This window comes from Martes martes (genome assembly GCF_963455335.1).
Source record: "Martes martes genome assembly, chromosome: 10".
NCBI classification, from domain to species: domain Eukaryota; kingdom Metazoa; phylum Chordata; class Mammalia; order Carnivora; family Mustelidae; genus Martes; species Martes martes.
Genome location: NC_137898.1, coordinates 48,710,555 through 48,724,478, shown reverse-complemented (window position 1 = coordinate 48,724,478; position 13,924 = coordinate 48,710,555). Strand labels below are relative to the sequence as shown.

Below are 13,924 nucleotides of genomic sequence, written 5' to 3'. Positions count from 1 at the left end.
ACCAAATGGATTTTCCCTTGAGCAGTGTCAGGATTTGCTCTCCACTCTAACTGCATCTGAAGTTGTTTGCCTAACCCAACCCTAACTATTGTACTGGTAAGAGGAGAAAATCCCTGCCTCCTTTAAGTTTCCTTTCTTTCCTTCTCCCCAAAACCTATGCTTTAAAACACATTGTTTAACAAACACGCTTGCATATTTTAGATAATATCTTCCCTACATTTTTGAAAAATCCAAAGGCACATCACTACTTATCGGCATTTCTAATCGGCCGCAGATAATCTGCGTACCCACGAAATTGATAAAACCCCAGCAAAATTAAGCAAGACTGGTGGTGAGTAGCTTGGGGCCATGTTGGACAGACCTGGGTTTGAACTTAGCTGACTCTTAGCAGATAAATGTTTCTGAGCAGTGGGACCTTCAGTGTCACCAGAGAGGAGATAAAATAGTTCCTATCTCATAAGTTAGTTTCTGTCTCATTTAACAAGATAGTATGTGCACAGTCCCCAAGATAGTATCTCAGTAAATATGGACTGTGATATTTTGGTTCATCTCTGCAAGTGTCCTGGTTTTGGGTAAATGTATGGTTTGGATTCCCATATTTCCTTGGCAAGGCAGATCCCGTGCATCAGGGACTATTATGGCCTCTGGGGGCACAGCATGAATAAGGGAGGCAAGTTACCTGCTTTGATGGAGTTTCCCCTTTGGAGGGAGAGAGAGACACCATGAACTGGTTAATAAACAAAAAGGCGATGGAGGGTCATGGTAAGCACCACGGGAAAACAAGAAAAGGTGGTTAAGAGTAAATGGGGGTGGGGTGGGGAAGATACCTCTGAGGAATGTGATCTTTGGGCTGAGACATTAGTGGTGAGAAGCTGCCACTGTACAAGGTTCCAGGGCAGGCTTCTAGGCAGCGGGTGGAGGGCAGCAAGGGAGATCCATCAGAATGCAGGGGATACTGACAAAGACTGCTGGGCTGTCATGAATACCTCTTTGGATCCCCTAAGGTAAAGGGGTCACTGTGGAAGAAGGCATCAGACAGGATGATCTAAGCCAAAAGTTGAAAAGAAGTCTAAAATACTTGCTATCCTCTCCAGAGAAAGTGTGCTGACCCCTGATCTTGGGCTTGGGCAGTACACACCCCTGTGGGCTTGGGGGGGCACAGGGCAGCTTGCTGGTGGAGGGGCCAGTGGCCTGGCAGCCTCCTGGGCGCCCAGACTCCAGGCAGGGCTCATCTGCCAAGTTATAGATACCCTGGGAAAGGCAATACAGCTGCCCCAAGGAATGCGAGATACTCTCAGCCTCAAAACTGGCCAGACCACGGTGTGCATGTCCCTGGGTGAGCTGGATGGTGAGATCTTGGAGGTGGAAATGCTGCTCTCACTTGGAGAACTTCTGCTTCGGGGTGGGGGGCGGTGGGCGGTGGAGGAGAGGAGCTGTCAGTCATGCTACCATTTATGGAATGCTTACCACATGCTCTCCGAGGTGCTTTTAGGAACAGGTCTGCGTCTCATTGATTCCACTCCCATCACAACCCTGGTTGGTAGGAGCTACCCTGATTCCTTGTTTGTGGTCAAGGAAACGGAGGTCAGGAGCCTGCACTGGAATGAGCCACTGTGCCGAAAGTCACACAGCTGGGTAGGGACCTTCCTGCTTCAGAACCTGGGTCCCTTACTTTGCAGCCAGGTGAATGGTTCCCTGGTAGGGAGTCCTTACCTGTTCGCATGTCTGAACTAAGCCCTGCTGAGATCCTCAGCCATATTCATCTGGTACCTTCCCAGGAGGGTAGAGACCCTATAGAAGAAAAGGGTGAAGGAAGCCACCATATTCTTAACAGCATGCTCTTATAGCGTATTCTTACGTGCCATCTCCTCCTTGGGGAATGTTCCAGGGCTCTTGGTCGAGTCTTTGTTGGTCCAGATATGGCTGTGGAGTGGCAGGGGTGGCCTTGCATGCCTTGGGCCCTCAGCCCGGCTCCGCACTGGCTGTAGAGACAGCTGCTGGGCTCAGGTAAATAGCCTCTTCTTTGCTGACCTCAGAGCAAGAAGAGTCGGTGAACGTGGAAGGAGTGCCTGGCCTTTCCTCATGAAGACCCATTACCAGGCCCACAGTGGCCTTTCTGTAGAAGTCAGCCTAGGACAAGGCCACCGTCCACCGATAAGGCCAGCCTTGCTCATCACCCTGTGTGGCCACCGGATGAGGTGGCTGCAGTGGAGGAGTCAGAGTACCGGTGAGGGAGAAGGAAATGGGCCAGAAAGGGACAGTGGACCCTAACTCATGGGATAACTTTGTCCGAGAGGGTGAGATAAGAAGAAAGAGCCTGGTGGCGGCATCCCGAGGACCCCACAGTGACTCGAGGCTCTGTGCTTTGCTAGCTGTTTGATCTTTGGCAGGTGTGACACGAGTCTGGCCTTCAGAACTAGAAACCTGGGTTGGAATGCCAGCTCCTCCTTCCTGGGATGCAGCCTTGGGCACTCCATTCTACCATGCTGGGTCTCGGTTTCCTAATTTGGGGCTCCTGGGTGGTTTGCGTGAGTTAAAACATGAAGCCCTTAGCTCAGTGTGTTACACAGAACTCAAGTTCAGTAAATGCCGGCTCTATTCAGTCCTGTCACCCGAGGCTCAGGCTCTCAGCCGCACAGTGGGAAAAGCTGTGCCACCTTCACAGTGGAGATGAGTTCGTGTACTGGAAGCATCTGCCGCAGGTCGGCTTGTGTAAGGTACTCAGCAGTGCTTCTCCTGACTTCAGGTGGTCCCCAGTCACGGTCCCTGTTGAATAGAAATGTTGGCCACCGGGTGGCTGTGGCTGGGGTCTCCAGGCTGGGAAGGTGTGGTTTGGTGGGTTCTCAGCTTGGGTTCTGCCTTTCTCGCTGGGTTAAGTTACCATAGTCTCAGCAGAAGGGATGTCCTGCCATTGCCATAATTTTCCTACTGGATCCTGCCAGCACCACTGCTCTCCCTGCCCCCTCACCAGCTTGGCCCCCCAAGGGCATTGGTCCACCCAGGGCCCAACAACAGGCTTACCTCTCTTTTTTCTAATCATCGCTGAGCACTAACCCTGTGCCAGGCTAGGTGCTGGGGACACAAAGGCAAGCCAGACACATCTCTCCCTTTGGGCAGGTCACACAGAGTTAGAATTCACTGGCACAGAGGAGGGCTATGTGCATTCCCAGTCTGCTACCTCCCTGCCCCTGTCACCTGCAGTGCTCTCCTCGGCCAGTGACCAAAGGCGTGGTCTCCGGCGCCAAGTGCCTGGGGTCTGAGTCCGGACTTTGCCTCCTGCTAGCTACACAGCTACAGCTGTGGCCCTGGTATGCTAGGTTCGGGTGGCTGTGAACGAAGGGCTGAGTGCTGTCTGGTGTCACATATGCTGGGGACCCCTACCTGACTGATCTCACAGGCTCTCAGAGCCTTAGCAAAAAGAGAAAGTGAAAAACACAAACTGGTGTATCTATTTCTGGATGCTCGATTGTTTGTGTGTCTTAGCTCTGCTTTTTCCCCACATATGGATTAGAACTGGCCTGAGATTTCTTAGCTTTGAATATAATTGGCCTCAGCCCATCTCAGAAGGCTCCTTCCCCTGTTCCTCCTCAAGGAATGTGAGATTCCTCCACACGCCTTTTTTTGGGGTCTCGGAAGGGCCCGGGACTTCTGTTTTCCTGAGGGAGAAGAAGGAGCCAAGACAGCTGGCTGCTCGGCCCCCGACCCTGCCCCTTGACTAGAAACTTCTGGCTGATAACTGCACACACCAAGTAGCCAGCACCAGAGGGGACAGAAACTCTCAGGAAGAAAGACCACTGGTAGGGAGAAACCCATGTTCCAAGAAGCAAAATAGAGTATAGTTTGTCACCTTAAATGCATATGTTTCAGATATGTGCATTTCATCATATATGAATTTTATCTTAAAAAAACAAAAAGGGTTTGTACAAATCTTGAACTCCAGTCAATGATATTCATCCTCAAGTATTTGGGAGGAAATGTACTGATTCTGCAATTTAGTTGGAATGCACCAAAAAAATAAGTTGATGAATGGGTAGAGGGATGGACAGACGAATAAATATGTGATAAGGGAGAGTAAAAATGTAATTATAGAATCTAGGTGGTAGGTACTTGGTTGTTCACTAAAATTCTTTCAACTTTTCTGTATATTTGAAAACCTTTGGGAAAATGTTGCAAAGAAAATATCGTAAAGCTACTAGATTACAAAGAGAAAAAAATAGTCCGCAGTGGAAAAATATACAAGTAGGCTTAGAAATACTTACCGACATTTAAAATGCTGTTTGGAAAGCTGAATGTTAACATGAAGGAAAATAAAACTAAGTCTATATATTTTCTGTAGTAGATTCCCTTTTTTTGTATTAGAAAATAAATATTTTTTATTTTATATAATTTTATATGTTTATTTTATATATTATGTATATAATTTGGGGGAGGGCATGTCCCATACCGGGGGCAAAGCAAATGGAAAAGGCCCTGTGTGTATTTAGTAAGGCCATTATGGCTGGAGTGCAGAGAGGGAGGCAAGTGTGGTCAGAGCAGAAGACAGAAAAAAATTGGAGGGGAGGGTCATGTAGGGCCCAAGGCCATGATAAGGTCTGATTTTGAGCTCTGTGTGCCATGGGAAGATGCTAGAGATTGTGAGCTGGAGTGAATGATCTGACTTTAGAAGGACCTTTCTGCTCCTTTGGGGGAGGGACATGGATGGAAGCAGGACTCCCCACTCTCTCCAAACCCTCTTTCTGGCCCAGACCTCAGTGTGCCATTTCTTCTACACCTTGGCCTTGTGAGCCTTCCCCTAGAGAGGTCTTTCTTATCACACAGAGTCTCTAGTCTGTCTCTCCAGCAAGCTGATGTAAGTTGTCACAGGTAATCTTCAAACAATCCAGATCTCATGGTCTCTGTTGTACTTTTTCCCTGGTCCCAGCCAGCCAGTCTCTGAGGCTTAGGAACACCAGCCCTCTCTTGCATCCCTATAATCCTACAGGGTGTTCAGGAGTCCTTACATGTCCTAGTGGAGGAGGAGACATCTTAATCCTCTGCCACCTAGCACCCCCTGGGCCCCAGATGAGTGAATATATAGGCTCATGATTTCAAGCAGGGGCTCTGGGGTCACTGGTTAATTCCCAACCTAGTTCTGTGACCCTAGACAAGTCCTATAAGCTTCCCAAACTCCAGTTTTCTCAGCTGCCAGATAGCGATGAGTATGACGAGTATGCCTAACTCAGGGTTTCTGTAGAAGTGAAATGAGATGCATTTCTTGCACACACATGGCTCAGCACAGACCTGCACATTGTAAGCAGGCAGTAAGCGCGGGCTCTGATTTTTTTTTTTTTTAAGATTTTTTATTTCTTTATGTAACAGAGAGAGAGATCACAAGTAGGCAGAGAGGCAGAGAGAAAGGGGGAAGCAGGCTCCCTGCTGTGCAGAGAGCCCGATGTGGGGCTCGATCCCAGGACCCTGAGATCATGACCTGAGCCGAAGGCAGAGGCTTAACCCACTGAGCCACCCAGACGCCCTCGCGGGCTCTGATTTTTATTCCCACTGTTACCAGTGCTCTGAGTTGGTCACTCTTGCTCTTCCCATTATGGAAGTTATGGGCACCAACAAAGGCCTGAGGGGGCGTAGTTGGTGCTATTGAGGAGTCCTGGGCTCTGCTGCTGGTGGGGGGCTGGGCGGGGACTGACACGCCTGCCTGACTCCAGGGGACTCATGCGCAGGTGGGGAGATCCCATGAAGTATCCACAGCACCCAGAGGCAGAAAGCACAGCCTTGAGGGGTATACTTAGAACTTCAGACCTGCGGTCCAGTACCAGCGAACTCACAAGGCCGAGGGGCAGAACATGTCAAAGGAAACTGTCCCCGAAAACCCAGCCCCTGTGGCCAGCAGGTACGGTTGCTCCTCGGAGCCCAGGCTCAAGCTGGAAGGGAAGGACAGGGAGGAGTGGAGTGCTTCTCAGAGGGATTTGTATTATTTATTTGAGAGCAGGCAGGGAGAACAGGATATCTTTTTCCTTTTCCTTTCTGTAAATTTCTGAATTCAGTAAGCAGTGTTAATTGTTACTCAGGAATAACTGGGTGTGACCCAGATACAGAGAGTCCGGAGTGGGGCAGAGCCCTGTCCAGTCCAAGGAGATTTTGCTCCCTGCCTGGAGTGGCCCTTGAAATCCCCAGCCACCCAGCCTGCAGAGACTCCTGCCTGCTAGAAGCTTCAGTGGCTGCATCACTCCCCTTAGTGCTGCCCCGTGGGATGGGGACATGAGGTCGGCCCCTGCCATCTCCCCCAGCCCCCCAACTAGCACCTATGATCGGAAAATGCTCCGTCCCGTCCTGTCCCGTGATTCTGAGGTGGGCTGTTTGCACTCGTGGGAACCCACTAGCAGTCAGGGTCTTCCCTCCTGGCTTCAGATGAGCAGCTTGTCTGAAGAGCCAGTGAAACTGGGAAACCACCCTGGGGACCAGAGTGCCACCCTGGGGAGCTAGCCTATCACTCAGCACACTAGCTGGGAGATGGCACTGTGCACGACCTCACAGGGCTCAGCTCACCGCCCGGGGCCATCTGTGCCCCCGAGGCACGCAGGAGGCTTGCATGGCCCTGGGGCTGAACCCTCACGTCCATGGCACCTGCTGAAGTGGCTTCCTGGACTTGCACGAGCCCTAGCTCCGTCCACTCCAGGGCAGCACAGGAGGCTCGGCCCGGACCCAAGCTTAGGCCCTCTGTGTGGCGGCCCCGGACGCCCGGCCTGCAGCCCAGCTACCTTCAGTCCCCTCGCTTCATCCCAATTCATCCCAACAGCACCCCCTGAAGTCTGCTTCCCCATCCGTCAGACACGCGGTTCAGAGCACATGCCTGAGACCCACACTGCTTCCATTTGTATCTAGACTTGACCACTTCCCCCTCATGTGGGCGACCTTACTCTCTTTTGGCCCTGTTTCTTTGCTCCAAAATGGGGATAATAAGGGCACCTGGAGTAAGCAGCTGAACTTCTTCTGGTCCTCAGTTCGCTCATTTACAAAGCGGAGGTGATGCTGATGCTGACCATGGAGGGCCATGCGCAGGACACCATACATGAAAGGACTGGGACGGCGCCTGGCCCCTAGAAGGTTCTGGGCATGATACCTTTTACAAACTGTAATCCTCCTCTTCAGCGAGGTCAGCCCACTCCCGGACGGCTGGCCCCTGTCTGCCAGCGGGTGCTGGCTCTCTGCTCCCCAGCCCCGGGAACATCTGCACACACAGCTCCGCAGGAAATTGGAGGCAGAGCTGAGGATTGGAAATCCAGGCTCCAGACGGCTAACCCCTGGCTTAGCCCCTGGTTCCCTTGGGGCTTCCCTCTGGGGACTGAATACCTTTCGCATTCTTGGCACAGTCCCAGGACACCCACCCACTTGTGGATTGGAAGCTGCATTGTGTCATCAAGCAGTGGGGAGTGCTTGTGGGTCTCCTCCGGGATGGCACGAGAGCCCCGCGTGACCGAGGCTGCCCAGCCTCGGGCATGATGCACCATCTGTGCCTTTGACTGTGGGCTAGTCCCCTCGTCCCCTCTTCCCATCCCTTGATAAATAAGAGCTGGTTTTTCCATGTGGTGTTTGTCTCTGCACAAACGCAGAGGCCTGAGCACCACAAAGCTTATCTATACAATGGACTTCCTGCTGGTGTTGGATCTGCCCCACTCCCCCCGGGTCATAAATCTGTGTCGCCTGAGCACACTGATCTGCTGACGTCCGTGATGCTGGTGGCCTTGGCAGACCCCAGCTCCCCCTGCCTGGGTGGGAAATGCAGACGCAAACCCGGGATGACATGAGCTGAACATCCCAGTGACCGACGGACAGCCAGAACTGGGTGGGCGGGGCGGGTGTGAGAAGTTCATTCTTCCATCAGCTGTTTATTGAAACCTCCTGTGTGCCAGGCTGGGTCCTGGGCTCTGAGCATACAGAAGTGCGGAGGACGCAGGGACAGCTTTGGAGGAGCCCTCCTGCTGGCCTGGGAGACAGATGCAGGTAATTATAACACGCAGAGCTGAGTTCTGGGGTAGCATTAAGGACAGAACCTGTGGACGGAATGTACAGTGTAATTTGGGGCTCAAGAAAGGCCTCGAGGCTGAGTTTTAATGAAAAGTCTTCTCTCCTTGGCAACAAATCCTCGGCAGTGAGAGCCCAGACGGGGGTGGGAAATGTGGGGAGTTTTTTCAGCTTGAGTTATCACAACCCTTTGCACCTGTGGTCTGTTTGCCTCAAGTCCACCATCCAGAGCATCACCTGTGGGCACACTGGGGGCAGCTGCCTTCTCTCCTGTTCTCTGACCAGGCCCCTTGGTGGCTGCAGTTTTCGGTCCCTGCTCAGAATTCTGAGTTCCCATGTTAATCATAACAAGTGTCCTCTGAGAGGAGCCGCCGGGCCCCTGCCAGCAAGCCTTCTCGCCTGTCTTGATAACATCTGCACTGAATTTTCTCCCTTTGTATAATTAGGTATTTGCTTTGACTTGAGATTACAGTGTGACTGGCGTCTCCGAAATTTCAGGCCCGAAGTATGTGCTGGGGCCCAGAGTGGTGGGAAAACGGAGCTTTCACCCGTGGGGTTTCAGGTTCAGTTGGGAGGGTGGGCAACAGTACGCTGGCTGCCGTTGGCATGAAATCTGCCCAGCGGCCCCCCGACGGGTGGGAAAGGAAGCTCCTGCCTTGCTCTGGGAGCAGTGTGGGGTCAGGCCTGGTGGACAGAAGGACACAGGACGGCAGGACGGCTCCCCCTCCTTCTCTTCCTGCCCTTCTTCCCCCCACATCCTCCCACCCCCACAGCATCCCTGGCCCGGGAGTGACAGGACTCAGCAAACAGGAAAAGATGCACTAACTGCTAAGAAATGCAGTGAATCCAGGCTTAACCCCAACGGCAACCTCAGAGTGTCAGGGCTTGGAATCTTCCTTTACAGTGCCCGTCATGGTCTGGCTATGTCAAGCCAGAGGAGCTGTTTCGGGTGTGAGATAAGGAGTGGTTCTCCCCTGTCTGCTTCAACCAGAAAGAAAGCAAAAGGATTTGCATACCCGGTCCGCGACATCTCTGGAGTGAGCTGTATCTCAGCAGTGACTTCATTTCCCCTAACGGGGTTTCCACAAACTCCCTGGAAGGTTCCAGCCAGCAAGCCACACTGATTGTGGTGTGGGAGTTTCTGATAGGCTTGTTTGTACTTTCCCTTGGAGACCCCAGAGACCCCAGGGGAGTGATAACTGGATGATGGCATATTTGCTAGAGGAAGGGAAATGCATTTTTTAAAGATAAGGTTTGATCCTGAGCAGAGGGGAAGTTCCCAGATGCTTCTGTAATGTTGAGCAGTGAGGTGTCCGCATAGGTCTCCTTCCCTGAGGCCTTGCTGGAGTGGCCTCAGGGCTCTAGACCCCACCCCGGGGGATTCTGCCTCTTGAAGGTGCTTCAGGGGCTGCCCGGGGTGTAGGACGCGAATGGCCCTACCACACCCATAGGGACCTCTCAGCTGGAATACTGCCGTTTCCCTCTGTCCTTACATGGTACTGGTGACTTTGTTTAAGTAGAAGGGCTTTGCCCCCAGACAACAGGTTAGGTCATTCCATGTTGTTCCTTCTCTCCTAATAGGGCTGTAGCTTCCTTGAGGAAGACCCTGGTCTTGCTCACACTGCAGTGTCCACCGAGACCTAGTGTGGGACCTGTCTAGAATCCAGTTCTGTCAGCGTCTGCCCCCATGGCCCCAGTGTCTGCGGGACCAAGGTCATACTCCCTCACTTGGTGTTTAAGACCTTCAGCACCTGGCTCCGGACTGACCCTCATCTCTTTCCTCTCCTTCCTCTCCCTTCTCCCAAAGACTCCTCCTCTCCATCCACCTGGAACTTCTTTCTCTTGGAATGGGTGACCCCTCTGCAGAGGCATTCTTTCTTCTCTTTATTCCTGGCGTAAGTAGGACAGAAGTAATAGTTGCAGCATGATGGGCTCTGGAGTGAGACCACCCAGGTCTGCCTCATGGTTCTGTCCCTCTGGATCTGGGAAACCAGGGCCCTACTACCTAGCTGTGTCGTGCCTCAGTTTTCCCATCTGTGAAATGAGGATAATAATAGTTTCTCCCTCTCTGATGTGCTGAGGGTACTAACTGCTAAAACACATGATGCGTGTGAACCGAGTGTCTGGCACGTAGCAAATGTTCAACACGTGCAGGCTCTGGTGACGGTGAGGATGGTGGTGACAGTGATCATTGTTAAAGACCTTCTTTGCAAAGTCTTTTCTAGCTCATCAGGCAGAGTCAGCATCTCCTCTTCTGGGCTCCAGTAGAACCAACCCCAAAGTGTTCCGGTTTCTTACCCCACAAGCCTGAGTTTGCCACTAGACAGAGAGTCCCTAGAAGACAGGGACTGGGTCTCAGTGATAAGAGCGAGAGTGTCTACCCTAGTGTGTACCAAACTCCTGAATATGAGCTTTTTCTTATCCTGTAGATACTTTATGAAGATCTAATTCACATACCATATCATTCACCCTTTTAATGTGTGTAATTCAGTGGTTTTAATATATTCACAAAGTTGTGCAACCACCACAATGACTGAATCCTAAAATATCGCCCTAAAAAGAAACCGCACAGCAGTGAGCAGTCCTTCCCCACTGCCCTCCCCCGCCCTGTCAACCGCTAATCTCCCTTTGGTCTCCATGAATTTGCCTATTCTGGACATTTTCTGTAAATGGAATCATACCATCTCTGTCCCTTTGTCTGGTTTCTTTCATTTAGCATGATGTTTTCAAGGTTCATCTATAGCTCAGTACTTGGTTCCTTTTTGGAGTTGAATCATCCCTTGTATGGACATACCACCTTTTGTGTCTTCATCAGCTAATGGACATTTCAGTTGTTTCTGTTTTTTTGGCTATAATGAATAATGCTGCCATGAACATTCACGTGCCCATCTCCGTGTGGACGTATGTTTTCATGTCTCTTGGGCTTATGCACAGGAATACAGTTGCTGGCTCATCTGGCAACTCTGTTTAACTTTTTGAGGAACTGCGAAACTGTTCCAAAGCATCTGTACCATCCACATGCCTGCCAGCGACAGATGTGGGTTCCAGTTTCTCCACATCTTTGCCAACACTTATTTTTGTCTTTTTGATGATAGTCACCCTAGTGGATAGGAAGTAGTATCTAATTGTGGCTTTGATTTGCATTTCCTTGACAGCTAATGATGCTGAGCATCTTTTTCTGTGCTTATTGGCCACTTGTATGTCTTCTTGGAAAAAATTTCTACGGAGATTATCTGCCTGTTACTTAATTGGGTCGTCTTTTTTTATTATTAAGTTGGTAAATTCTTTATGTATTTTGGCTACTAGTCCCTTATCACATTTATGATTTGCAACTATTTCCTCCCATCTGTGGGCTGTCTCTTCGCTTTCTTATGGTGGCCTTTCAAGCATAAAAGGTTTTAGGAATGAAGTCCAATTTATCTCTTTCTTCTTTCATTGCTGGTGCTAGGGTTATCACATCTAAGAAACCTTTGCTTCATCTGAGGTCACAGTGATGCACCAGAGCTTTTTAAAAGCAGTCTTATTTTTGATAATTCTGTGGGTAAAGAGTAGTATACCCATTCCCAGATGAGGAAGCTAAGAGGTCAAATGCCAGAGCTGGGCTTTAAGCTCAGGTTAGTCTGACTCAGAACCTCAAGTGTATCTTTCTGTGCCTCCCTGTCAAGTCCCTGAACCTCTGTGTCCCTCCCAGGGTTTGGTGCAAGGACTGGTTAGGCCCACAGGTGAGGTACCTTGGGTGGATGAATGGCAGGTCCTAACTGATGCCTCGTTTACTACTTGCTGGTTCATTTGAGTGGACCCATTAGCTGTTGGCAAGGGGTTTGTGTCCACAGTGCTAGAGGTCCCTGAATGTCTCTCTCCTCTCTTACCTCTGCAGTGTCTCATCATTGGGGGAGGACCGTGTGGTTTGCGCACTGCCATTGAACTTGCCTACTTAGGGGCCAAAGTGGTTGTGGTGGAGAAAAGGGACACTTTCTCCAGGAACAACGTGCTGCACCTGTGGCCTTTCACCATCCATGACCTGCGGGGCCTGGGAGCCAAGAAGTTCTATGGAAAGTTCTGCGCTGGCTCCATTGACCACATCAGTGAGTAGAGCCCATGGGGCCATCCCTGGGTGGGGCACATCTCTCCACACTAAGGAGTCTCCAGGACGTTCCGGCTTACACAACCCTGGGGGTCCGTGCGTTCGACTGGCAGACATTTCGTGAAGGGCCTGCTCTGGGCCTTACGCTCGCTCTGGGCTGCGTCTGCCCCACCGAACTGTAGGCACCATGAAGTTGGGGTCTGTGGCATGCCCCGCTCACCGAGTGTCTCAGGGTATAAAGGGGTGCTTGACACATAGTAGGTGCTCAGTCAACTTCTGCTGAATGAATGGATGAAATATGGGGAACAGAATCAGAGGTGGGTAACACAGTCTGCACTCACAGAGAGCTCACTGAGATCTTGTCAGGGATAAACTGCACGTTAACAGAGCAGTCAGATTTGCTAGAGGAGTTCAGTTGAGGGAGGCACACAAAACCATGAAACTGGCCAGGGTGTCGAGCGCCACGTGGACCTTGTGCTGCTGGTTCTGGGGAAAACCGTGGCAGGTTTTAGAAGAGGAATGACACAGTTGACAGCCCCGGACTAAGTTTCCTTGCGTTTTAAAAAGAGAGAGGGCATCATGACACGGGTTCACCCAGTCAAGGAGGGGGAAGTAGGAAACACAGGTTTCAGGCCCTGGGCCAGCCCTGCAGCCGAGCATGCTCAGGGGAACATCCAAGCCCTTCTGTTCTGTGTTACTCCAGCCTGGGTCCCTTGAGGCAAGATCTGTGCAGAGAGGCTGTGGTGGAACAGACTTCCCTCTCGTGCTGAACAGGGAGGAGGCCTTTAGCCGTTTCAAATATAAAACTGTGTCCTATAAATGTCAGGGAGGTTAACACCGTGCGTGGGGAGAGTTCAAGGGCTTAGACAGATCTGGGCCCCAAATCTGTCTTGCCCATTTGCTGTGGGACTTTGGTCAAATTCCTTACCTTCTGCAAGTCCCAAGTCTTGTCTCCCTCACATGTGATGAATGCCTGCCTCCCAGGACCGCCGAGAGGATCAGGTAGGTGAGGTCAAGTTTCTGATGTGCTTACCATTGTGCCTGCCCAGTAGTAGGGACCTGGAGAATGCTTTGCCTCCATTGGTGTACAGCAAGCAAGAGGAAGAGGCAGCTGGCGTCCCCAGCTTCAGGTTCCAGAGCTGCCTTCTTTCAACCCGTGGCGGGCAGGAGAGCCCTGAGAGCCATGTTCTCACGAGTACGGGAACTGACAGGAAAGGGTGTGGGGCTCAGAAGAATGACTGAAGACAGTGGTCAGCCACATAGGGTGTAGTTTAGTCACGGGTACAGGGGAACCTATCAGCAGTGGCCCCAGACTGTATTCCCACTCTGGGATGAGAAAATTCCAAGAGTCCATTGGAAAGAAATTTGGGTTTGCCCAGAAGGCTGCAGTGTCAGCTTTTGGGAATATTCTCTACCACACACAGAAGAATGTATGTTGGTTCTCAATTCAGAACTACAGCATTGAGCATCTCTTTCCCGTTGAGCGCTCCTGAGAGGCAGAGCTGGGCACCAGGGGACCTTGCAAGCACCCCCTCTCTTGGGCTGCCTTCCCTGCTGGTTGGGAGCACCTCTCTGCCCCATTGATGGGGCTCCCATTTAACCCCTAGTTCTCAGAAAATTCCCCGTGTTCAGAAACCCTGGCAAGACTCCGGATCTGAGATTCTGACATTTGGGGCACTCATTGTTAAGAGCGGTTCCATTGGCTGTGAGAAGGGAGGCAGGGAGAATTTGCTGAACACCTACCATGTGCTAGAACAAGCTAGATTAGGAGACTTGAAATGATAAGGAGAGGCCAGGCCACTGCCTAGGCCTGTTTCCAGGCAG

The 13,924-nt window shown here is 51.2% G+C and overlaps 1 protein-coding gene across 3 annotated transcripts in view; it reads left to right on the top strand.

Moving 5' to 3' along the window:
• MICAL2 (microtubule associated monooxygenase, calponin and LIM domain containing 2) overlaps nt 1-13,924 on the top strand; it is a 208,423-nt gene that overhangs the window by 68,178 nt on the left and 126,321 nt on the right. For all 3 annotated transcript variants that reach the window (XM_080814900.1, XM_080814899.1, XM_080814898.1), the window contains exon 4: nt 11,894-12,101. In XM_080814900.1, the coding sequence (XP_080671026.1) occupies nt 11,894-12,101 (208 nt within the window). The remainder of the gene's footprint in view (nt 1-11,893; nt 12,102-13,924) is intronic.